Below are 24943 nucleotides of genomic sequence, written 5' to 3'. Positions count from 1 at the left end.
AAATAAAGTTTACAAGGGCTTTGAGCAGTAAATTCTAAGGTACTGTCAAGCATTACTGCTATTTAAGAGATCTTTATTAAGAAGATACCTAATGCATACACTACAGCAAGAATAAACACCGTTTGAGATGAACTGGATGTTTTAAGGTTAATTGYACTAGGCCACTTCACTTTCTGGAAGCATTTACTTTAGCTGCTCTCATCTGTGTTCCAGAAAGGCACTTGAGGTTTTTTTCCAGCTCAGAACATCAAGCGTATTACAGACTTGTTTACATTTTGAAATCAGTTTCAAAGAAAGTAAATTTCTAGGAACATTAGCCAAGTCTGCTGGGAATGAAGAGCTAACTCCAACCAGTACAGAATATTAAAGCAGCAGTAGATCACATTTGGGAAGTCTCAATTTTTCAGTGTTTCTGGAATAGCTGCAGCCAAAGTGAACGTAAATTGCAATCTTACAAATGCCTCAAAACCTAGGTGCATTTTTATCAGAAAGTCAATACATTAAAGTAGAAGAAGACAAGTAACTACTTCCCCTGTAGATTACTCARAATGTGTAATGACAAACCTTTTTTTCTTTCTACACCGCTCTTTTGCAAGACAGTCTTCTGAAGAAAAAGTTCATCTTCTTTCAGAAAACCTAAGGATGCCAAGCAGCAACCCACATCTAGAATCACAGCATCTGAATAGTCTATCAGCACTGACTAAACTAATTCCAAATGCTTTTCATCATTTTGTCCAACAAAAACTAGTCTTGTATTTAGAAAAAAGGGAAGAAGTCAGTACACCTGCTTCCACTCTCATCTCTGACATACTTGCTCTATGACTCTAAATAAGCCCCTGATTCCTTTTTCCAACCTTGACAAGAGGAATCACCATTCCCTCAAACTGGAATCATACAAAGCAGTTCATTGTAAAATGCTCTGAAATCTTTGGAACATTTGTTGAGGAATTTTCTCATACAAAATGAGAAAATAGAAAGCTATTAGCAGTTATCATTAACTTCTCTTTTGCTTCAAACTGCAATGCATCAATCCATACTCTAAGACTCCAGTTTATCAAACTGAGAATTCTGCCAACTGAGGATCACTTCACTTACAGGATGACGATGATATGCAAAGGAATAAYACAGCTAAAAGCAGGGAATCTGTCTCTTCTCCAGTGACAAGAAGAAAGCTTAGCTAGTGGATATCCACCCAAACATAAAAGAAACAGAAGTCCCACAAAATTAGTGGCTCAAATACGCAATATACACTGCAGATAAACAGTAGCTTATGATAGTATGTAATGCTCAGCTCATGACAGACATTCAGTCATCACAGAACTAACAGAAACTGTTTTCTGGATTCCCTTGGAAGCAAAGTCCTTTCAAATGAAACCCTTCCCTTCAGAAACAGAGTTTATTATTTGTCCTATCATACTAGCCCTTACCTCTCCAGGTAGGAAAGCAGAATCTCACTACATGTGAGTCTATCACTGCTGAAGTCAAAGTAAAGACTGCACTGCAGTTATCTGACCACCCCCGCCGGACAACTGGAGAAGTGGACAGGGTCAGAGGGCCTGCAAAGGAAGACCGTGCATGCATACACCGAGGTTCAGCAAAAACAAGGCTGTCTTTAAACAGTTCACCCAGTCTCTTTCTTCTGCCAGCAATCCACTCCACGAAGGCAGGCTCTGACTACTACCTGTAGGTAGTGTTATGAATTTAATCTTTAGTTTCTGAGAAATGTCGACAAATTGACAATAGAGTTAAAATTACAAACCCTACATTAGATATGCTCTCAGCATAATTTAAAACTATGTTTAAGACTACTTAAGGACTGAACTATTTATCAAACTCCCAAACTTCATCTGGACTTCTAAATCTCTCCAAATTAATCCCTTAATATTTAGTTCCTATAAAATTTTGATATTTAAAACCATTATTAGTGTTATTTTGAAACTAATTTGTATAATCTAGATTTGTATAATCTAAAATCAAGTGCTTGATTTGACAGTCTTTCACAGTTATATTTTTACTGAAAATACAGAATGTTTACAATAATTTACAGTAAATATTTGGACTGTCACATTCACGTATTTTCTGCAACAGTTGTACAAATACCCTGCAGTATACCTACTGCATTCAAATTATCTGTTCCAGTCTCTTCTCTAGATATCTGCTCTACAATCCACTAGACGTTTTACAGATCACCAAGACTTTTTTTTTTCCTTTTAGCCCAACATGCAACTTTGTTCACAACAAGATTATATAACTTATCTTGGTTCTTTCATAATTTGCATTCACAATTTGGAAAGGGAGATTCTTCAAAACAATATGATTTAGGAATATGAAAAACAATCAACATTAAATACCATTTCTAACTGCTGTTGGAACTACAGATTACAGACTGCACTCTGTTCTCCTCAAATAGCATTACTTGTTTTTTTTCTTGACTGGTATTTTTGACTAATAATAATCAAACAAATTACTTGGTTAAAGTCATAGTAAGGAGTGGACTGCCTTTTTGCAGGTCAGATGATTTTTTTTTTTTTTTAATTATTAAATCAGCAGAGTAGATTAGAGGTTTCACAAGGAGATTTTCCCAATCTGGTCAAAAGTCATATCTAATTTGTATTGCAGAAGTCATGTTTTGCATAATGCTGGTACCAAGCTGTCCAGCCACATTTCGTACCGATTTTCCCTCATAACCAAACATCTTTCAATATCCCACTCATGCAAGCTTCAGTTCAAAACATCTGGAATAGTTCATCAGTTCAGTTTCTCACACTTTGCATTACTGTTTTTGGCCAGCCTGACTGAGAATACAATCTCCATTTTGAGAATATATTCAGAAAGCAAATCAGTTTTAGTACACATCTTTTTCACAATTTAAATATTGCCAAGAAACTATTCCTATACTCATTCTCTTGACTAGTGATCTTTGCTGACCTGCTAAACAGAGCAGAGTGCTCAGAAAGGAAGATTAGTAGACCAACAAACTTCTGATCTAACATTCAGGAATAAAGCTGACCTAGCAAGCTATTTTAAATTGTTTCTTGAAACAGCAAAAAGCTTTCAAAAATTTACATTTACGTACAGTTTATAAAATTATTGCAGCTGAAGTTGTTCTGGCCCACACTTCTACTTGTCCTAGAAAAACATACAAACTAGCAAAACAAATGTATGTTCTGTTGAAATAATCATGGAACATGGCTTTTCCACGTATGTCTCGTTTATTGCTCTAAGTTTTCTTGAGAGAAAAATGGTTTTGTTCTTCCTTATTCTGAATCTAGGTTTTCTCTGCAAGATGAAGTGAAAGATAGCAAAGGCAAATAGAAACAATTTTACAATTCTGGAAGTTAACAGGTAAGCCTTCTGGAAAGAGATTAAGCAGCAATATATTTGCCAAAACTTGCTGTGTTTTAATCCCAGACTTCCAGTAGTTGTCTCAGGGGAAGCAAAGTTCCAACCCAAATCACAGGCTCAGCACAGCAGTTCCATTTAAAAGATATTAATTGAAAAAGAAGTCAAAACATTCATGGTTACTTCTGACAGTTGTTACTAGAACTCTAAAGAATTGGCAGAAACATACCCTAGATTTCTTTTTGGTTAGGAAGTCCTCATTTAGAAAAAGTTAAAGTCTGCAATCAGCTTTTAATGAGCTGCCAAAGCATATACAGTGGCAAATAAATAGTTACTACACTTTTGCTCCAAGTTTGTAAATTCTGTTTAGTTACAGTTTATGATCTGAGTCCCAAGAGCACGAGTTAGACAGACAGTTTGTGTGCTGCTATTAACTGATTAATCTTCTAATGTTAACTTGCGCTATATTTGCTATAATTTCTTCATTAGGAGTATAATCCTCATTTTCTGAAACATTAACTATATTTGGCAAAAGTTCTAATGATTTAATGAAAAAGTAAGGGCTCACTTTTCTTTGAAGTTATTTCTCATTGTATTACATGACACTCATTTTGCTTTTGAGTGCGCCACAGCAGCAGCTTCTAACATGAAAGGACTAAGTATTCTGTTAGTTCCAACTAAATGTTAAGTCTCAGGGTAAATGTCAGTTGACATCTGCCTGCAGGATTCAAATACCATGTATGCTGCCAATTATTCACATAAAAGCGCAATCAGCCATGGAAAACATACCACAACAGCAGCATCAGTCCCTTTCTGGTATGCAAAATGCCATACTTTAATATATATGGTAGGTATGAATCTGACCAAGTAGTCAAACAGACTGGCCAGCTACACAACACAAAGGAAAGGCAAAACTGTTCTTAGCGCAGTAAACACCATCTAGCAAACTCACACACTTGAAGACTTTCTAAATCAGTTTTGAAATACAAACTATTTTATCTAGCTCTTTACTTCTATAGGTCAGACAAACTAACTGGCCCTCCCCAGCCTTCAACTCCTACTCTAGTATCGTTCTTAGCAGGCCACTCTTGTGGTGGATGGTCTTCCGGTAACCACCAAGTGCCAGGTGGTATTTCAAAACCTTTACGTTTTCTAAAAGATGGGGKTTTTTTTGTTGTTTGTTTAAAACTATTTTTATCATTCTGGGAGAAAAGAACAGCAACATTTTCTCGACAATATGTTTTCATGCGACGATTCCCACTCAGGAAGGACAGATACCAACAAATACAGAGGCCTTAGTCAAAGAGCTGAGGAAAAAAATAAAGATACTGAGGCATCCTCACTTAAAAGAGGATGGTCCAGAAAAGGCTGCGATGAGAGTATCAAGGCAATCAAAGCAGTGAGACACCAAGCTCAGAGCACACGCCAGAATGCTTGAAGCAACCACCTCAAGAAACACAGGCAACTCCACTASATCAGCAGGAGTCTTTGGGTAAATCTAACAAGAATACTTGATTCATGTTAGTAATAACAGCAGAAGCTGCTGTAGGYATTTTATCTGTTCTGCACCAACAAGTTAAGACAAGAAACAATTTCTGTTCAGATACTGTTTCTCCAGTTACAAGCCAGAAACTAGTTATCTCTAAACAACTGTTCAAATAGCAAACTTCAGGCTCCATACAGTAAAGGCATTAATTCATTCTACTAAAATATCTCTCTMCAAGATACATTACAGGCGTTCATTCTGGTACCTGACATTTTAAAGAGGTTTTGAATTAAATTATTTGCTGAAACAGGCACTGTGAAAAGGTTAGCTCTATTCAACACACACTTGGGATCATGAACCGTACAAAACTGTAAATTCATGGCCTAAATATAGCACATTCCAAATGACTTACCGATACCTTCATACTCCGAGTATTTTGTCCAAGGATTGCAAGGCATTTCACATTGTTAAGATTGTTTTAGACACTCTTTGCTTTTGAGAAACACTGGATTACATTTCCCCAATTAATGTGATGAGATCCAAGATTCTCTGATCATCTTTGCAGGATCAATGATATCCCGTAGTATTACCACAGGACAAAAGCTGCACATAYGTATTTTCTTTCCATATCATTTTAGTGTTATGAGAGTTTATTCTGGAATCAAAGAATACCAAACTCTTGCACAAGAGGGTAAGTAATGTCGCAACAGCTTATGTCTTGCTATCTATTATGTTCTAATTTTTTTTAAACTTTTCACTTCATGAAAACATTAATTTCACCTTCAGAGGTGAATTGCATATATTTATTTTTCGAAGCCCTACTACTGCAAAACACTTTCTCACAGATGGAAACTTCATATTTCAGTGTCTCCACAAAAGTCTTTAGTCTTAGAACCACTGCTCTCCACATCCTGTTTTGTGCAGCGCTTCCGAGATGGCACAAACAGCAAGGATAYACTCTGCTCACACAAAATGCTTAACTGCAGATCAAACCTGCTAGCACTGCATGTAACCTCCTTACAGAAATCAAGGACAATTATTCTGCTGGCATCAGTCCAAGAGATTTTAGTGTCAACCAATGCGTATACAACATTAATGGCTTACCAATTCATTTGGGGATGTCTCTGGATAAATGGGTATTTCTAGTAATTTATCTCAGTTGAGGCCAYACATACTAGAAGTAATCCATCAAAATGGTGTTCATAAGGAGCTCAAGCAACAGCAGTGTAGGTTTTTAAAGGTCCGTGTATTATCAGCAGCAYGGCTCACACTTTCTCCTTAGATTTAATTAAAAGTCTTAATGGCACACATGTTTTTATTACATGGACTTGTRCAACTGATCGCAGATCATGCAGTAAGATGACAAACAAATGAACAGGTATGAAGAAGGAATATGCAAAACTACCTTAAATGAAAATAACTCAAAATGAAGCCTTCTGCAACATGTAAAACATTAACTACTCATCCATTCTCAAACTTAAATGGTATTTTCCAATTTGCTATGTAGGCATACAGCTTTAATCTCAAAGTACTGCTGTTAARTACAAGTAATTTCACTTATCACTACAAAAGATGTAAAAATATTTATTCTTCATTACAATTCAATTACACTTTTTTCACAAGGTTTTGCCACTTGCAATGCACACCAACTTTTTCCTCTGAAATGTTAGTACAACAATTAGTTTGGGGATTATTCAGCTAAATGGTCTGCAGTATATCTAAAATACGGGCATTTTCTTATTTCAAACTAAGATTWAAAAAAAAATCAGACCAACACAACTATAAAAATAAAACAGACTGCCAGTCACACTGAGAACTCCCTACTGTGACAGACTCCAATGGCTCCAGCATAGAGAGGAGAAAAATAGTTTCTGTAGCTTAAAAATTGCTTAAATTCCCAAAGTCTTATCTACTGTACTATATCTGTGTTTGCAATACTATGGCAAACAAAAAGGGCAGTACATGTTAGAACATGAAATCCTAAAGAAAATTAGTAGGTGCACCAGACTACCAGACACATGAATGTCTTGCATAGCATTCGTTCTTGCTGGGTTATAAATTAATGTAATCATACAAGTTAACGATGTACAGTATTTCACAAACATAGCCCTATATAGAAAAGAAAAGGCTTATTTGTGCAAGCGTCACATTCTCTAGATCACATTTGCAAAGCAATTTCTCCTGCTCAAGTAGCATCACACTGCAAGCTTTATCTTTGCTAYGAACATATTTGAAATTTATCCAAGGTATGAGACACCTTTTTCCTTCTCTTTGYTGCAACTGTTCTTTTTATTTAAGCGTAGCATTCAATGACAAGCAGGAACATCCCCTTCTCAAACTGAGAACACAGGACTAATCACTCAAGAAGTCTTGAGACTAACTGCACTTTCACCTGTGGCAGAACATATGTACAAAAGTTATATTTCTAAATAACTTTTATGTAAAGAAATCAGACAAGTGTAGTACCCTGTCCTCTCCTCCCTAATGGATGCTCAGCACATAAATCGAAAGGAGGAAGAGCATCTTCAAAGCTTAGAGTTAAATGATGTACAATGTTAAATCATCAAAACACAACATACTAAGTCARTTGCCTTCAGGTTAAACTGCAAAGCTTAACAAGTAGTCCTCACATATAAACAACTGTAAATGATACATCAGAAAGTCAGCTGCTTACTCACACACCAACACTCTCAGTCAGCAACTGCAGTTTCTCTTAAGATGTCTGGACATACTAAATTTAGGATGCTGAGACATTATTTCCATTTAGCATCCTTCAGGAAAGCTTCATCTCTTCAAGAAGCGCAAGAGGTTATACTTTCCTCTCACAGCAGCTAATATTATTCAAAATTTAGAGTTTTGAAGTCAAGACACAGAAGGGAGAGTCTACACATCCAAACAGGAAGTTTTGATGCACAGCCCATTACAACATGAACACCATTAATTGYATCAAGAGTCAACAGAAGTTAGTACATGTCCTGTAGTGCTATATACAATAAAATCTGAGTCTACTTGGTGTATATCCTGTGAACAGATTTCCATCTAAACACCTATGCATAAGCTGAAAATCTTTTAGTATGCAAGCATGCAAAGACAGAAAATGCCGAAGAATGTTGAAACGTCCWTTTTACATTGTTTTAACTATGCAGTGCCTCAATGGTTGATCTTAATAATTTTATCCATAAATGTGACTCTGTATTTAAGATTAGAGTTAAGCCCAGGAGATAAGTGTATAGTTCTTATACAAGCAGAAGGAATGACTGCATAACTTACATCATCTTGTATTTAGCTTGACTCAACACTAACAGGCCTTAGGATATTAAAAAAAAAAAAATCAACTTCCTACCAAGTAGGATATGCTATCCTAAATAGGTAATAACTAATAGGAAAATAACTCTTTCACCTTATCAGTCAGAATCCTAGGAATAAAAAGTAAATAAATAATAAGAGGAAGAAAACTTGAAGCAATTTAATACTGACTTCTACTTTAACAGATCCAAACAATCTGCACAACYTTTAGTCTATCCTTTCTGTTTAACACAGATAAGTAACAGCAACATGTGTGTGACCACATTCTTCTACTTCCTTCAGTTCTTTCTCACGATGACATAGAGCTATACATTTCTTTGCTACAGATATCTCAAAGATTCYGCTCCTTTTCTACATGGAGTATTTATGATGTCTTCTTAATGTCACTTGCTTTGGATCAACTCCTACTAGTAAGTTTTCCTTCAGGTATATTCACTTGTTATCCACAAACATCCACTTCCCTATCAAATTACAGGGCCAAGGAAACAATGCTATATCAGGAGGAGAATAGGTACTGCCACTGATACAGCACCCAGCCCAGTCAGCTGATGCTTTTCCTCTGGAGATAGGACCAGACTACACAAACAGCCTCTGCAGAGATTCTCAGGCTTTCATTCGCCCCTGCTGCCTGGAAGCAAACCGGACTCCTCACAGCTTTCTATCGCAACCGTGCATCTGCTTATTAAGAACAGGCAATATAAAATAAGTGCATGATGTGCTGAGGATGAGAGAACATCCCTATGCTGCTGCTAAGGAACTGTATTTCTTTTTCTTAATACCAAATCACTTATACCAACAAAATGCCATTAAAAATTGCTACTTGCCCTACATAAAATTTATTTATGAAAATATAATGCATAATGTTCAGAAAAGCATCAGGATATAATTTACCTGGACATCATAGAGAGCTACAATGTTCTCATGCTGAAGYTCCTGTAAAACAAAGTATCTGTATTATGGAAATAGCCCATTATTATGATTATTTAAATTGATATGTCAGGTGACAATGAAAGAGAATCAAATTTTACAGAGAAAGATAGTACCCTTTTTTGTTTTGCCATCTGATGGAATTTGAAGGAAGTCTCAGCTATTTAGACAATAATARGAAGAACAGGGAATGAGACAATATCTTCAGAGAAATCATAAGAGGCTTGATTGCAAAATTTGTTTTCAACATCTTGTTATAGGAAGTTCTACAGCACAAGATCCATTAATGAGTACCAAAAACTAACTAAATTTAATTTTACAGTCTCTCACAACTTCTTGCTTAGGGGAGAAATCAATCACTATTTTCAAGTCAATCTTCCCATTTTACATTAAATGGAAATACCAAACAACACTAAAACAAAACTTGTAGGACAATTCACATGATTATTTGCAACTGCTTAAAAYAAAAGTGTCTCTACTGAGTACCTCTGCTGAGGATATAATATATACACTAGAATGTAATATAGTAATGTCTCTCAAGAAGTTGGAAAATATGTAAAGACAGTAACACTAGAAATTACATAAGACGAAACGGAGTGATTTTCAGTGAGTGGAGAGCATCCACAGAGGCATTTTGTGGAAAACAGTACAGAAGAACYAAATGATGCTCTGTTTTATTTCTTTGTTAGACCCACGCTACACATTTTAAGTCAATTAACACAACTCAGAAATGGGAAGACTGCTTTAGGAATCAAATTCAGCRTGCCAATTTTAGTTTTCAAGCCACCTTTGGACAGAAAAGATAAAGWCCAAAAATTGATGTTTCAGCCTCTGCTATGACTTTTGATACAYATATTGCTTGGGAAAGGCACCAGATTAAACATCCTGAAAGACAAAGTTTTCTAAGTGTACAAWAGGTAAGACACAGAAACTGGCTCTGTTTTCCACTGAAACTACAAAAATATGGCTTTAACCTGTTCTGAAACTATTTCCAGAATGGAAAAAAATATCTGTCTCCTTTCCTTGGTCTTTTCAGTTCTGGATGTCTTCCGGAATGAAGAAGCGAAAGGTGGGATAGCATTTACTGTGATATTACCCATGACCCAGAATGAACTAAGTCAAAAGTCTCTTTTCCTTTTAAAAGAAAGCAGTTTTAGAAACTACTGCAAATTAACATACCTTCAARATTTTTATTTCTTTCCCAAGCAGAATTTGTGACTTTGACAAGTTCTTTTTGTTAATACTCTTTATGGCTACTTCCCAATCAGTTTTCTGCGAATAAAAGTAAAAGTATTGTTAGTTTTGCACATTTTAACTTTATCCACTAACACCTAGCTAGTAAAGCAGTAGAGGAAATGCAGCAAAATCATCCCTGCTCTGCCTGCTTCTGATTACTCCTAGATCACATGACACCATCAAGAACTCTGTTCCATCCCTCAGCAGTTCAAATCTATCTAAATCCATACACACAGCATTCCCATTGACTCTAAAGCCTTAAAAAAAAATTAAAACATAAATAATCACACATATACCACTTCAGTAGCTSTGCTGTTTGCTTTTTATTTCCCTGTGAAGTATTAATGTACTTTTACTCTTCTTCAGAGACTTCCTAGCTTCAGCTTTCTCACATCCTTCCATGCTTGTACTGAAAACAGCACAGGAAAACATCTGTTTAAAAATAGCTCGTCTATTTATTTGCGAGGTGGAAGCATCTCCACTGGCMTTTAAAGTTTCTAACGTTTTCATTTTTCTTAAAACAAAACAAAACGAAATCCCTGCACTGCATGCCTCCAAGCCACGGGCACTTTCCCCGTGCTCTAAAAGGATAAATTCGCAGAGCGGTTTTCCGGAAAGCAGAGCCTTTTAGACACCACAGCACCCAAATAAACTCGCACAGCCCGGAGAAACCCATCATGTAACTACCAACACCCGGGGCGACGAGGCAAGGCGGGCCAGGAAAGGAGATAACCTCCGAATTTAAGAAATCTTCAGCCAATCCTAAAGGACATAATTTGGTTTATTTATGTAYGTATGTATTTATTTATTTGGGGGGTTCCCCCACCCCCCTCTCCCCGAGATCCCTCGTTATCCGGCGGGATAAACACGACCCCGYTGCCAAACAAAGGGCCGCGGAGCCGCCGGCGCAGGTGGGAAGGGCCTGGCGGCTCTAAAATAAAATAATTAATAATAATGAGGAAAATAATAATAATAATAAGAGGGTTTGTCGAGGCGGCAGGCTCGGCCCCGGCAGCAGCGGCCTGACCCCAAGAAAGCCCCCCAGAAGAGCCGCCCGCCCCCCCCCCGCGGGGTTGTGTAACCCGCCCCGCGCTGTTTTACCTTGCGGTGGCGACCTTTGAAGACCACGGCGAAGGCTCCGTGCCCGATGAGGTCCTTCTTGCTGTACTCAAAGTCCCCCACCGCCTCCATCACCCCCTCAGCCGGGCATGAAGCCCCGGGAAGGGCGGGCGGACAAAGAGGCTCCTCCCGGCAGCTAGAGCCGCCTCACGGCAGCCGGCGGCGGGGCGGCAGCCTGCCCCTCTCCGCGCTGCCCCCGGCGGCGGGGGCAGCTGCTCTCATAGCGCGGGGGCGGCCGCCGACCCCCGGGCCGCCGGGGCTGCTGCAGGGCGTCTCCGAGGCGAGGGGCTCCGTCTGGCATGGGGAGGGCAGGGCGGAGGTGGCGGGGAAGCCTCTCGGGGGCCGGTGCGGCATGGGCGCCCCCCCGCCACCTCAGCGGGGAAGGGCGCTCGGCGCCCCGCCGCGGCCCGCGCCCATGGCCCCGCGGCGCCCCTCAGGCACCGAACCCCGGAGCATCCAGCAGGGCGGGGGAGCGGCGGCCGGGGGGAGGCTGCGGCTGCTGCTGTCGTCGCCGGCCCCCTCCCCCGCCCCGCGGGATGGGAGGGAGGGAGGGTGTAGATCGGGGTGGGGGGAGGAGAGCAAAGCGCCGCTCTCCAGCCGCTGCGCTGCGACGCGCCCGCCGCTACCCCGGCGCCGACTGCCCGCGCCGCCGCCGCGCCTGCCGCCTTTTATAGGCCGAAGCGCGCAAGCCGCAGCGCCCGGCTGCTTCCGCCGGCGGCCAAAGAGTGCGTCACCCCGGTTAACCCGGCGGAGGCGCGAGGCGGGGCCGCTCCGCCGCTATCTCCGCGCGCGGGCCGGGCCGGGCCGGCAGCGCCTGAGGCGCCGGGGCCGCCGCCAAGGGGCCGGCGGGGCGGGGCGGAGCTGGGATCGGCCCGGCCCGGCCCGGCCCGGCCCGCGGCCTGACCCGGCCGGGGCCCCGCTTACCCGGCTCCGGGAGCCGCCAGAGCCACTCCCGCTCCCCGAGGGCCACCAGGCCTCCGGAGCCGTTCCCGGGAGTCAGCGAGGCCTCCGGAGCCGTTCCTGCTCCCCGAGGCCTCCAGAGCCGTTCCCGCTGCCCAGGGGGCCTCTGGAGCCATCCCCACTCCTGGAAGGCACCGGGGCCTCCGGAGCCGTTTGGGCTCCCTGGGCCGCGCATCAGGCCRGGCAGGAGGAACGCCATGAAGGGAGAGGCGACGGAGGAACGTGCGTGCACGCTGCTGGAGGAGCTGCCGCGGGAAGGCTCCCGGGCCCGACCCGGGGGCACCGCGGGGGTTTTGCTGCTCCGCTTGCAGCGCCGGCGGATCAAAGTAGTGACCGAGCAGGGAGTTAGGCAGCTGCTTCTCTGCTTCACTTATCTCCGTTGATTTTCTGTAATCCAAAGCCAAATACTAATAGCTTTGTGTGCCGCGTCAAAACCATCACAGCTAAAGGCTGCTTCAAAGGCAACACACCTGGACAAAGGAGAAGGTGTTTCAGCAAGATGTTAGCAGTTCTACGCAGGGCATTTTARGCTCTGTCCTAAGAAATCTATTTTGTATCAGAAAACCAAAGGGCTTATAAAAAAGAAAAAAACACACACATAGCCCTGACATAATATACAAAGCTGAGAAAGCAAAGCTGACCAATTAATTTCAGTGGGTTAAAAGAACACTGCAGAAAGAATAAATGAGATGTAAAAATATTTCCAGTTAATCATAAATTAAGATGGTGCAAGCTCTTTCCAACATGTATTCACAGTGCCTCTTTAAAACCATGAAAAAGCCCCAAAGTCTTAATGTGTTAAATATTCCAATACAGAAAATATTTTCCCCCGAGAGAACTGGCTGCTTATTCCTATCCGTTGACTTTCACATTCAGTGTTAATCCTCTCAGCATTGGCACGTWTTCTTAACCCAAAGCCTGTGCCACAAGCTGCATTTTAGGGAAGCTAAAAAGCACACAGASAGAAAGCCACTTCAGGAATTTCTAAGCCACCCGTTCTGCATTACAGTTCAAAAATACAGTTCCCTTCRGCAGCGGCGTGCCTGATGTCCTTTTGTCCTCGCAGTGGCGACGGAGCCCTCGAGCAGGTTTATTTCAGCGCAGCAAGRACAAAACAGCAAGGAGCAGCAGGAAGCTTTGCCTGGAATAACYAAGCACGTTGCTGTAGCGCTGGGATCCCAACCTCCAAATACATGACAAAGTACTGTGCGCTGTTTTTCTTCCTCATATCATACTGTGGAATAGCTGCAGCCCACTTATACGGACACCAGCGACCTGCGGCTCAGCAAGGGCCACCGATTTTGTGGTCAGGGAGAAGCCAGCCAGGGGTGACAGCGCWGAGGACGCATTTGTTGCTCCTGCCACACGATGGTGGTTCAGTCAAATTAGGTTCTCAGTCGTAAGCCAGGACTCAGGATCGCAGGAGCTACAGTTCTGGGAAGAGATTAGCACCTTCTCGGTTGTTCGTCTAAGTACACAGGGGAAGTATCCTTTCATCTGGCAGCAGCTCCTTGGGACACCGACGTTAGCACTCGAGTTTCCAGAACATCTTTTGTCCCTGAGAACGCTATTGGTCTTTACAAACGCTTTGCTACTGGGCCACCAAATTGCAGTTGTTTCTGAGGCAGAAACTGCATCTGAATGGTGTCCAGGCTGACCTAATGAGACTGGTTTTCCTAACGCTCATGCAGAGTGGCTAAGACGCTGATTTTCTTTCTGTTCATCAAAAAAACTTTTTTTTTTCCCTAAACTCTCCCCAGGCAATAAGCCACAAAGAAATTAGATTGCTGGGACAGCTGGAAAATACTCGGGAGATCAGACGAGTTGGGTAGATGAGCCCGTGGGTCCAAGGAGTCTGGCTCCAGGCAGCACCGCTCCGAAGCCCGTTAGCATCCCTTCTGCAGGGCTGAGCAGAGCTGCCTCCCGCAGCCCTGGGAGCATGTTAAGGCCCTGCTTGTCTAGATGTAACCCAAAGGGACAGGAGCGTGTCACCCATGCCACCGCAGCCTCCTCACTGTATGGGGCAGCCTATTTCACTCTGGATGCTCTCGCCGTTCTCTTCTCTACGTTATATCCAAGAAGGTAATCAAGATAGCTAAGCTTTACTCAGAGCACTGGCATACCCCCCGGTCCTGATCATCGCTGTCCTCATATCACTCTAGAGAAGCATTTGTAACAACAAAATTACTGGTGGCATAACTCAAGGTATCACAGCTTTAACAGGCAGAAGTGTCAAGAGTGTGGTTCAGGAAGAGCACCATGTAAGCTGGATGTGCTTAAAATTATTCTTCCATTACCAGTGAAAAGTAATGGCTATGTGGCAGGCATACCTGTGCAATACTCATAATGTTGGCTAAGTTGGGTAATACTGGACTAAAACAGCACCACATACCAAGATTCGTAGCACATCTTTTGAAAAGTCTGAATATTTCAGTATGCTTCCAGTATGTTTTTTTGGAAGGTTAGAAGTAGTTACTGGAAAAGGTACCAGGCAAACTGAATACTCAAGCTTACTGTCTAGATTTGTATTTTAATAAAAAGTAGTAATGCCTCGCACATTAATAAAACCTTCCATCCAGAGCTGCAGATGCAATTCTATTAACTAATTAAAGTTCACGTCACTAGGAGAGCAAGGGAGATCAAGTGCTCATTTTTGCTTCCTGCTAAAAAGGCAGCCACCTCCAAAGTGAAGCACAGCAGCGGTCTCCCAGCGCCCCAGAGCAGCGAGCAGACTGCAGAATGAGGCCCAGGCAGCGCTGCATGCATCCAAGTACGGCTGGGAGGAGTGGCAGGGGATTGCTGAGGAATACAGATGGAAAGGAGCCAGAACTTCATATGCATGAAGGCTGGTACTGTATGAATGATAAAAATAGTAGCAGCTGCTTAGATAGGAAAATACAATTTGGTCTATGCGCAAAGTCATCACATAGTGGGGCTCAAAAATCTGCCCACTATCAGGTCAAAGAAAGAATAAGGCTGGGACAGCTTGTTTTGGTGCAAACTTACTTCCTGGCCATCTTTTTGTTCAAGAATTTGCATTTTGCTTTGGAAAAGCTTTGTGGTCCAGTCTCAGGAAGTTGAGTTTTAATCAGATTCTATTCATTCCCTAGTTCTACAGAAGCAGAGTCTGAAGGGACCATAACAGCTTACCTAGGTGAGGAGCACGGCCGGGGCATGGCAGCTGCTTTGCTTTGGAAATCAGCGGAGAAGGAAATGTTCTGCACGTACGCGCGCACCCACGTTTGCAGGAGCCAAAGCAGCCCCTGCAAACAGGCTCGCTCCCTCTGGCTCTGCAGTCTGGCCGCCCCTACGATGAAACGTGCTGCAGGCTAACGGGGCATGGCAACCCGGGCGGCCCTTCGGGAGACGAAACRGAGACCAGCCCCTCTCCCAGTGGAAAACGCCAGGTGCCAGCACGCCGCTCCCTGCCAAGAGCACGGCCGCCTGAGGGGCACAGGTACCAGCTACAGCTTTAAACCGCTCTCCGCCACAAGCTTTTGTTTATGCAAAGTTTATGCAAATRGGCACAACATGGCCTTCACAGTCCCCAAAACCCACCTGAACAAAAAAGCAGCTACAGGATATGGAGTTCTTCCCAAAAGATCTCACAAAGATAGAGCCAGCTGACCCAGCTGGTGGAAAAAGACACTAATAGCAACAGAAGGGACAATAATTTGTGTTCTCAGTCACATCAAAGACGTAACCCTTTGTTCCAGTCTTTTGCTCACATGACTTTGAAGAGCAGAAAAGCAAAGAGCCATTAACATCATTACTGCAACATCCCCTCTTCATGCTCCAGAGCAATCCTGCTAGCAGGAACAAAGTCCTAAAATGTTATCTTTTGCAGCTAGGAAACATCCAAGAACTAAACACCCRGTTTGAGTTGAATTAACCACAGAGCATCAACCACAGTATGATGGCTATGGAGAATGTTTTGGCCCTCATTTGGGCCTCATTGGCCCTCATGTTAACTTGCTGCAACTAAACCTGAGAATAAAATCTMTACTCCTTATTAATCACATTTAAATTTCCACTGCTTTCTAACTGTCCTGGAAGTAAACACTAAACCCTGGTCTATTGCTTCATGACTGTTGGAAGCTTGTATTGACTAAATAAAATAAAATAAWAAACAGGGCTTACAGCAAGCTTACAAATATTAAAAGCACTGTTTTAACCAAGAGCAATGAAGTTTTGCTATTTGCCACGATGGGATCTTAGAGGCAGCCCCAGCCTTGCTGTTGACACAAACCCAGGCCAGGGGACACACAACACCCAAAACACCTGCTCCATCCTTCCCACTTCCCATCCCTCCCTTCCTTCCTTTCCCCGATGGAAGGGAAATGGAGAGTCCCTGCACAGAGACACAAACGCTGTCATTTCCCCAGCTCCAAGAAGCACTGAGATCTGAAACCYCAGTGCAGCTCTGGCAGTACAAAGTCCATGCCTGTTGCCCCCAGCCCTGWGTGCATGAACAAAGCAGGGCTCTTTCGTCCCCGTGGATGTGGAGGATCACCAACTGACTGAAATACCCCTCAGCACAGCCTGTAACGAACGGGATGAGTGTAAAGGCAAAATACTGCTGGAGTAACGAGAAGTCCCCAGGCCTTATTCTCAGCAGATCTTCGCAGCAGGCATGCAGCCGGGTGGCAGTCTGCAATGCTACGATGTTCTGTGTTTTCCCCTTCCTCTCTCCCCTCTGAAGGTCACATAAGGATATCCCTTTCTGCTCCCACAAAAGCCTTCCTCCCTGCAGGATCATTCCTAAGGCAAAAAGCATGAGCCGCCCCCACCCTTTGCTTTTCCCTTTAAAGGAGGCAGGCTAYGGCAAGGCAGAAATTTCAATAAAAAGCAGCTTGAGATGGAGGCAGATGAGATATCCCTGCCGTAACATTCAGAGAAAATCATCCTGCAAAGCACAGCTCTTCGTAARAACTGGAATTAAAAATTCCTTAAATAAATATAAGGAAAGAATCCATGAGGGGAGAGCAGCTGATGGGTCCAAGGAGACGTGGTCAGGATGGCCTTTGTTATCCATCGCCTCCCAGATCTCCCCAGACGGATGGAGCCGAAGGCTGGGCCAGTTGAAGACTGGTGGCTTCTGGTCACTGCTCCTACCTACGCCATCTGTGAACAGAAAGAGTCATGAGTCCCCACGGTCCAGCGCCAGCACTGCCACGCAGCCCAGCACACACCATGGGGGAGCAGCACAGTGGGAGCTGCAGGACCAGGCCCCTTGGTCAGCCCTAACTAAATTCCCGTGAGCCTGTGGCTGTCTGTCTATCTGCATGACCGGGAGGGGAGGCAGAGCAAGGCGAGAAAGGAAGGTCTGACCTGCTGCACAACTGTTCTGTCCCTCTCCAGCCCAGTGCAAGAGGGCCAAACAGCAGAGCCCAACCGCACCACCGGCTGCGCAGTTGGAGGGACTCAGCTTTCTAATCATCTACCGGGGGACAGCAACGGTTCCTGCACTGAGGGAGGCCTCCAGGGTGCAATTTGGCCCAGCATCGAGCTCTCCACAAGGACAGATCATGCCCTAAYGGTGAAGGCCTCCGCAAGAAAACTGAGGCTTTGAAGGACACACATGTTGTGACATCCCGCTTTTCCAGGGACAGACCATGGGATACTCACATCCGTAAACACTTATCTTTCCCTCCACTTGCTACCCTCTGTCCATCCGGGCTCCAGTCTGTTGCAAACACCTAGTATTAGAGGAAGACCCAGTTAGTTCTGCTGTCACAGGAAGAGTCACTCCTGCCTCTCTTAAGCAGCTCAGCTCGCCCGGACGTCTCACCTCGTCTGCATGGCCGGGGAGATCAATGGCCAGTTTCTTTGTCTTGGCGTCCCAGACCTTCAGCGTGCTGTCACTGCTCCCACTCACCAGCAAACGGCTGTCTGCTGACCAAGCGATTTGATACACCGCTGAGACATGCCCTCTCAGCGATGTGAGGTACCTGGAGCGAGGGAGGCATCAAGAAGCTGCTACATGAACAGGCAGCTGGGTGTCTTCCAACCTGTCCTTGCCCTGCCTTCATGTTTCTTCTCTGACTCCTAGCAAACAAGGTTATGGGACGCCCAGCACACCCCGAGCCAGCATGCATGCTTTGTAGGCAATCAACTGCTGATGATTCTGTCTGTCTAGAAACCCTCTGAGATGAGCTCACAGCCTTCAAGAAGACAAGACCTTCACATCAACCCCCCCCACTGAGAAACCCTTATCAATCAGGCAACACTGCAGCCTTACAGTACGGATTCTTCCTTCCTTTCTCTACATGAGCAAACACATGCCTGGACTCCTGCAGAATTTAGAAAAGCCACTAAATCACTGATTACTAATTACAGCTGCAGAACGAAGGAAGGACTGCTGCTCCGGAGAGCTCAGTGATACTCCCGTAGGAGGTTAAAGCCTGGATTACAGAGGCATCTAAACACCAACAGCACTCCTTGCAACTGCAAGAAAGAATGTGCGTCATCCAAAACAACGTGTTGTCTGTTTAAACTGGGTCAGTCTACAGTACCCATCTGTAACGGGACAAAAAAACTCACTTTCCTGTCCTACCATCCCAGAGCTTTATGGACTTGTCAAAGGAAGCACTGGCTATTATGCGAGTGTCTGGTGAGAAGAGGACTTGGTTGATCAACGCCTGGTGGCCTGTCATTCTCTCCAGCGGCTTCTTGTCTTCTGCTGGCCTCCAGAGAAACAACGTGAAATCATCTGACCCCGAGACGAGCCTTTCTGGCCCCTGGCCCTGAGAAAGGGATGAAAGAGCTTAAGTCTTGTACAAGCCAGGCTTGGAGAGCTCTTAYAAGCATACCCAGTGTTGGGGTCAACAGCCAACTGCACACATTTAGTGCTTCCATCAGTAAAATAAAATGCAAAGCACCCTGTGCGGACTTACCCTGACTTGGTCATACCTCTGCTGTGCTTTTTCCTTCAGTTCTGCCACTGGAAGAGGGAAAGGAATAGGGGGAAGAGGAACCATTTGAAATCCTTAGGTGAAAGGAAACTTTACAATAYCATGATGCCACCTCTACTCCAGGGTCTGTGGACCAAGTAGATGTATTTGTGATTGCTCACTCTCTTCCCCTTTGCTGAAGGCCACACCAGTGGCAAAAGCCCTTGAGCACAGGTGGCCTTCTCAATCCCTGCATTGCAGGACTCTGTGCATGGGCAGGGAGGACTGTGGCTGTCAGCATGGCCAACACTGGCCCAGGGGCTGCTTCCAGCTGTCAGGGTGGTTTTGGCTCCTGGCAATGCTAAGGGGAGACACCAGGTCTCCTCACTGCACCCCAAAGCTCTTGTCCTTCCCATTGCCTCCCCCGCCCACAATGCGGGTAGTGCACTCACGGGAGCCGCTCATGTCCTGTGGGTTGATGGAGGCTTCGGCGGGTTCGAAGGCCCCGGTGCGGAGAACATAGTCSGTGCTAAGAGCCATGGTGTTCACCCAGTGAGCGTGGCCCTGCAGTGTGCGGCAGAGGACCCCCTGGAAAAAAAACCACCCACTTAGAGAGGGATGGATACGGCAGAGCCAGACTGCACGGGACCTGCCAAACCCATCGTGCTAGTGGGACCACCCCAAAACTTTCCAAGCCCTCTTAGCTGAGCAGCAGGACTGCAGTCATGTTGGCTGGGAAGAGATGACACTGCTGAACCACTGGGACAGGTTTCCAGTAAAGCCYTGCAAGCCATCCACCAGCATAGGTGACTCCAAGGGTATTTCCAGCTTTTAAGTCTACTTTATGCTTTTAGGGATGAAAACATTTGCTTCCACAACAGTTACTCCCTTCAAATGGTGTTTAACAAGAGGCTCCAAGGGGGTTAGAGGATATAGCACCCAGGCTGCAGCTAYATTTTCTAGGGCATGATCTGTGCTGGGGTAAGTGGACAGGGAGAGAAAACGCAGCTGCCCCAGCGCAGCGTGAGCAGCCCCCTCCGCCGGCAGCCCCAGGGTTGCCTGCTCGTCCATCTCACTCACGTCCTGGCTCCTCCAGACTTTGATGGTTCTGTCCTGGGAGGAGGAGTAGAGCAGGCCGTCTCCCCCCCACTTCACGCACGTCACCGACTGCGTGTGGCCTGTGAGGATTTTGTCACATCTGCCCATGAGCGTGTCCCAGATGCGGATGCTGCCGTCCTTGGAGGCACTCGCCAGGTAGCGGCACTCAGGGTTTCTGGGTGGAGAGAAGACCACACGCGGTCACAGGCCATGCACAGCTCCTCCACGAGATCTTCCCCACGCCAGCCCCCGACGATTTAAGGGTCCAGAAGTCAATACAAGACAACCTGCTCTTTTGGCTTAAGATCAGAGAGGCCCGGCAGGGTCACGGAGATCCACTGCCCTGCAGCGTCGCTGCTCCCAGGAGTGAGGTTCCCGCTGCACCAGCTTGTGTCTCCCCTCAGCTGGTCGCAGGCAGGTGACAGCAAGGAATGGCATGGTGGAGACAAAACCATCCTCAGAAGAAAAGCAAAGCCGAGCGGCTCAGAGCGGCGCCAGGCCAGCCAGGAGGCTCATTAACGCCTGGCACCACGACCCGCCACGCTGCCAGCGCGCGAGCAGTGCCGGGGCGAGGAAGGACACGGCTCCTGCTTTGTGCAGGGGCCAAGCAGGGCGCGCAGCCGGCTGGCGACACCGCAGTGAGCACTGGCAGGGGCATCTCCCTCCTCTCCATTTCCTGATCCTCCCTTGTAATCAGCTTTTGCTAACCAAGTTAACTGCTTGCAATAGCTGGAGTCTCCTACTGGGGAATTCAATTTGCAGGCTCTGCTCCGAAGGGGCCCTTCCTTATTTCTGCAATGTCCTGGATTATTAGCTACAACTTTCCCCCTCCRCCCACCTCTCCCAGGCAGAGCTTTAGCTGATCAAAGGGATAAGGAGATTGCATCGTTAATCAGCCCTCATGATAAATAAAACAGATGACAGAGGCAACCAGGATGCAGGAGGCCGGAGGGGGAGCATTTGGCAGGGGCCGAGCTCTGGCACCACGCGGACAGGCTTTCCTGCTCCCAGCTCAGCGCCGGGGAGGAGCGCGGCTAACATTTGTCCAGCTCTGCGCAAACATTAACCATTTTCCATAGGCAGGTATCCTTTACAGACAGAGAGGGAAACTGAGGCACRGACCAACAGCGAGTTCCCAAGCACAACCATGACTGTGGGGAGAAGCTGGGACTGCAGTGCCTGAGCTAGGTGCATTTCTCCTGGCCCTCTTGGCGGCTGTCCTCCCTCTGCACGCGCGCCGTAACATGGGAAAGGCCCGCAGCACCAGCGCCCTTAACGCCGAGCCGGTCTTTTCCTTAAAAGCAAAGAGGGAATCGTAGGCTGGGCCGTCACTTACATGTGGAGCGGTTCCCAGCACAGCCACGTGATCCATTTGGAGTGGCCGGTGAGCACTCGGCCGATCTGATTCCCCGTGGCTGGATCCCAGAGAAAGATCTGACCAAGAGAGGAAGCGAGGGGGTCACGTCAGGCCGCTCGTCGCGTGAATCCCAGGGASAGTCAAGCTCAATTTAGAAAGGAGAGGTGTCCCCAGGCCCACGGTGCCAGCGTTTAAATTGGCAGAAGCAGGGATGAGACAGGGAGGGCTGGATTCCTTTCCAGGTCCCTGCAGCAATCAGCTGACATCTCAAARGCACGAGACCGGACCGCCTTCCGCTCTGCCTAAGATGCTGCTGTGACAAAAATATCCGTCTCGTCTCAAAACTGACCCAGGTCTCCAAAAAGCYAGCCCGAGCCTCGGACACCTCGTGCCAGAGCTTGGAAACGTCTGCAGAGCGCGACGAAAGCCAGAGCGCGCTAAATGCTCCTTATTGTCGGGTTCTGCGGGTGGGACACGTGCTGATGTTTTTCTCCCTCTGTATAAACGTTCATCCAAAGGGCCAAGGCATCAGGCATCTGCTGCCAGAGAACCCGGGAAGCGGAGGACGAGCAGCACCCCAGCTTAAAGCCGAACGCCACCAGAGYGGGCCGGAGCCACGCCGGGGCCTCGTATCACAGCGGCTCCGCAGGGACCGAGCGCAGGGCAGAGCGCTCGCAGCCCGCTCGGAGGTCGGAGYGCCCGCCGCAGCTCAGCGAGGCGCTGCCTCTCTTTCAACCGCCCGCGAGCGCTCCCGCCGCCGCGGGCGTTTCCGTACGYGCTCCGGGCACACGCAGCTCGCCCGGCAGCCGGGGCACGGCCCGTGTGCCGGGGAAGAGGCTGCACGCCTGGGTCACGCGAGCAGCGGCCCCGGCTTGGCCCTTCCTCGCTCCAGACCCCTCCCTCGCGACGAGCCCGTCTGCCAGGGACCACGGCCAAAGCCCGCACTCTCTCCCGTGCAGAGGGAAAAGCGGCCGCAGCGAGACGGCGAGGCTCAGCACCGGCACGAGGCCCTTCGAGAGGCTGCTTCAAAGGCCGCGTGGCAAAGGCAGGGTCCTCCCCGGCGCAGCCACCTCCCCGATGGGCTCGAAAGCGCCGCTCCGCGAAAGGCCACTCGCGACCACCGCGACACGGCCGTGCGCGCGCGGCTGCTCGGGGCCGCAGGAGATCCTGCTCTGGACAGCGGGGCGCATCCTCCCACCCCGGCTGCCAGAAAGCCGCGCCAGCAGGTTYGGCCCCGCGGCAAGGGAAGGTGGGGCCGACACGTACCTGGCCGTTCTTGCAGCCCGACGCCAGCTTCTTGCCGTCAGGCGACCAGGCGATGCTGAGCACCCAGTGCCGGTGGCCTGGCGGAGAGAGTACGAGCAGGCGTGAGGCGAGAGCTGCGTCCGTCTGTCCCCGGCACCCCGGGTACGTCGCAACCCTTCAGCAGGACCCAGGAGGGAGGAAACCACCACGCTCCCCCTGGCCAGCCCCTGCTTCTCTGCTTCGCTGGTGAGACAGAGCTGCTCCTCTCCCCCAGCCGTGCTCCCAGTCCTCACGGCTCACCCGGCACCCAAGGTTTTGATCTGTTCACCCCACCCCCCCAAGCAGGCAGTGGGGCAGGAGCTGCCCCCCCAGGACACCCCGCACCCACCTTTGGCCGTGAACTGCGGCGTYTCCGTGCTGAGGTCCCAGAAGCGGACGGTGGTGTCTCCGGAGCCACTCGCCAGGTACCTGGACAGGGAGAAGGGGCCTGGCTCAGCGCGGTGCCTTCAGACGGGGCCGCGGCTGCCGCTGGCGCCCACCGTGCCCCCCGCCCCCAGCCAGACCCTCTTACTTTCCCGTGGGGCTGAAGGCCACGGAGATGACGGCCTCGGTGTGCCCCTCCAGGGAGCTGGTGCAGCGCGTCACCGCCCGCACCCTGAACACCGCCTGCGGCTGGTAGATGATGTCGAGCACCTTCTCGGTCTCCAGGGCCTGCCCCGCCAAGGTCTTCTCCAGCGACGCGACGATCTCGGCATCGTGGACGTAGAAGGCTAAAGGCACCGGCTCATCCTGCGGGAGAGGCGGCAGGAGCCCAGCGCGGGGATCTCGGGGCTGCTGCCGCGGCGCTGGCCGGGCCCGCGGCGGGGGGCGGCCCGAGGGCCCTCACCTGCTGCAGGAGGGCGTTGCAGACCAGCTGCAGCTTCTCCGGGGTGATGCCGATGGGGACGTCGAAGGGGGAGCCCAGGGGCTCCCCGGCCTCGTCCCTGAACTGGATCAGGAGCCGCTCCACGTCCTCGCTCAGCGACATGATCTGCGGGACAAGGGGCTCAGGACACCCGCAGGGTCCCCACTGCTTTGGGGGGGGCTGCAGAAGGGGCCGACAGCACACCAGCCCCAGCCTGGGGACCCCCAAAGTGGGAAARGGGGGGGCAAAAGGGTCCCCCAGCCCCAAGCAGGGGCACCCCCCCCGGGGCCAGCAGYGCCCGGGGCAGCCTGGACCCCCAGCTTGGGGAGAGCGGGAGCAGGACTTGCCCCGGGCAGGGCGATGTCGGGGGGGGGGGGCAAACCCCAGGCACAGGGACCCATGGGGAGGCAGAAGGAGCCACTATAGGGGGAAGCAAGCAGGGACCCCCATATGGGGGGGGAACCCTATGGGGGAGCGGGCAGGGGCCCCAATGTTGGGGGGACCCCCTAGGGAAGCAGGCAGTGACCCCAATATGGGGGGGGCAGGCACCCCATAGGGAAGCAGGCAGGGGCCCCTATATGGGAGGGGAGGGACCCCAATGTGGGGGGGAGGGACCCCCTAGGGAAGCAGGCAGGGACCCCTATATGGGAGGGGAGGGACCCCAATGTGGGGGGAAGGACCCCATAGGGAAGCAGGCACAGACCCCTATATGGGAGGAGAGGGACCCTATGGGGGAGCGGGGGGGGACCCCAATATGGGGGGCAGGCACCCCATAGGGAAGCAGGCAGAGACCCCTATATGGGAGGAGAGGGACCCTATGGGGGAGCGGGGGGGGGACCCCAATATGGGGGGCAGGCACCCCGTAGGGAAGCAGGCAGGGACCCCCATATGGGGGGCAGGCACCCCACAGCGAAGCGGGCAGACCCCCGGCCCCGGCCCCGCTCACCGCGGCCATGTGCGGGCGGAGCCCACGTGGGCCGGAAGCGGCGCCTCCCGGGGGGGGGACGGGGGGGGGGCGCCGCCGCGCTGCTGCCCCCTGGCGGCCGGCGGTGGCGAGTCGCGCCGGGCGC

The 24943-nt window shown here is 48.3% G+C and overlaps 2 protein-coding genes across 3 annotated transcripts in view; both read right to left on the bottom strand.

Annotated features, from left to right (window-relative positions):
- Nucleotides 1–12060, bottom strand: part of ULK2 (unc-51 like autophagy activating kinase 2) — a 43991-nt gene extending 31931 nt beyond the window's left edge. Inside the window, exons 1-3 of one of the 2 annotated variants that reach the window (XM_085301304.1) lie at nucleotides 11399–12060; nucleotides 10241–10333; nucleotides 9026–9067 (exon numbers count right to left, since the gene is read on the bottom strand). In XM_085301304.1, coding sequence (XP_085157430.1) covers nucleotides 9026–9067; nucleotides 10241–10333; nucleotides 11399–11488 — 225 coding nt within the window. In that variant the 5' untranslated portion in view covers nucleotides 11489–12060. Of the gene's footprint in view, nucleotides 1–9025; nucleotides 9068–10240; nucleotides 10334–11398 lie in introns of those variants that run through there. The other variant, XM_085301305.1, reaches the window with a different exon arrangement.
- Nucleotides 12061–16337: 4277 nt separating this feature from the next.
- NLE1 (notchless homolog 1) lies at nucleotides 16338–24845 on the bottom strand. The gene is made up of 13 exons (XM_085301303.1): nucleotides 24820–24845; nucleotides 23856–23999; nucleotides 23541–23758; nucleotides 23358–23437; nucleotides 22991–23067; nucleotides 21704–21801; nucleotides 20350–20542; nucleotides 19722–19857; nucleotides 19273–19319; nucleotides 18920–19122; nucleotides 18168–18327; nucleotides 18005–18075; nucleotides 16338–17500 (listed from the first exon to the last, which is right to left on the bottom strand). The coding sequence occupies exons 1-13, from the start codon at nucleotides 24826–24828 to the stop codon at nucleotides 17488–17490; spliced, it is 1449 nt and encodes a 482-aa protein (XP_085157429.1). The 5' UTR covers nucleotides 24829–24845; the 3' UTR covers nucleotides 16338–17487.
- Nucleotides 24846–24943: the final 98 nt, after the last annotated feature.

The sequence above is a fragment of the Rhea americana genome, unplaced genomic scaffold (genome assembly GCF_003343005.1).
Source record: "Rhea americana isolate MKP2758 unplaced genomic scaffold, rheAme1 scaffold_175, whole genome shotgun sequence".
In the NCBI taxonomy this organism is placed as follows: domain Eukaryota; kingdom Metazoa; phylum Chordata; class Aves; order Rheiformes; family Rheidae; genus Rhea; species Rhea americana.
This window is presented reverse-complemented; position numbering and strand designations above follow the sequence as displayed.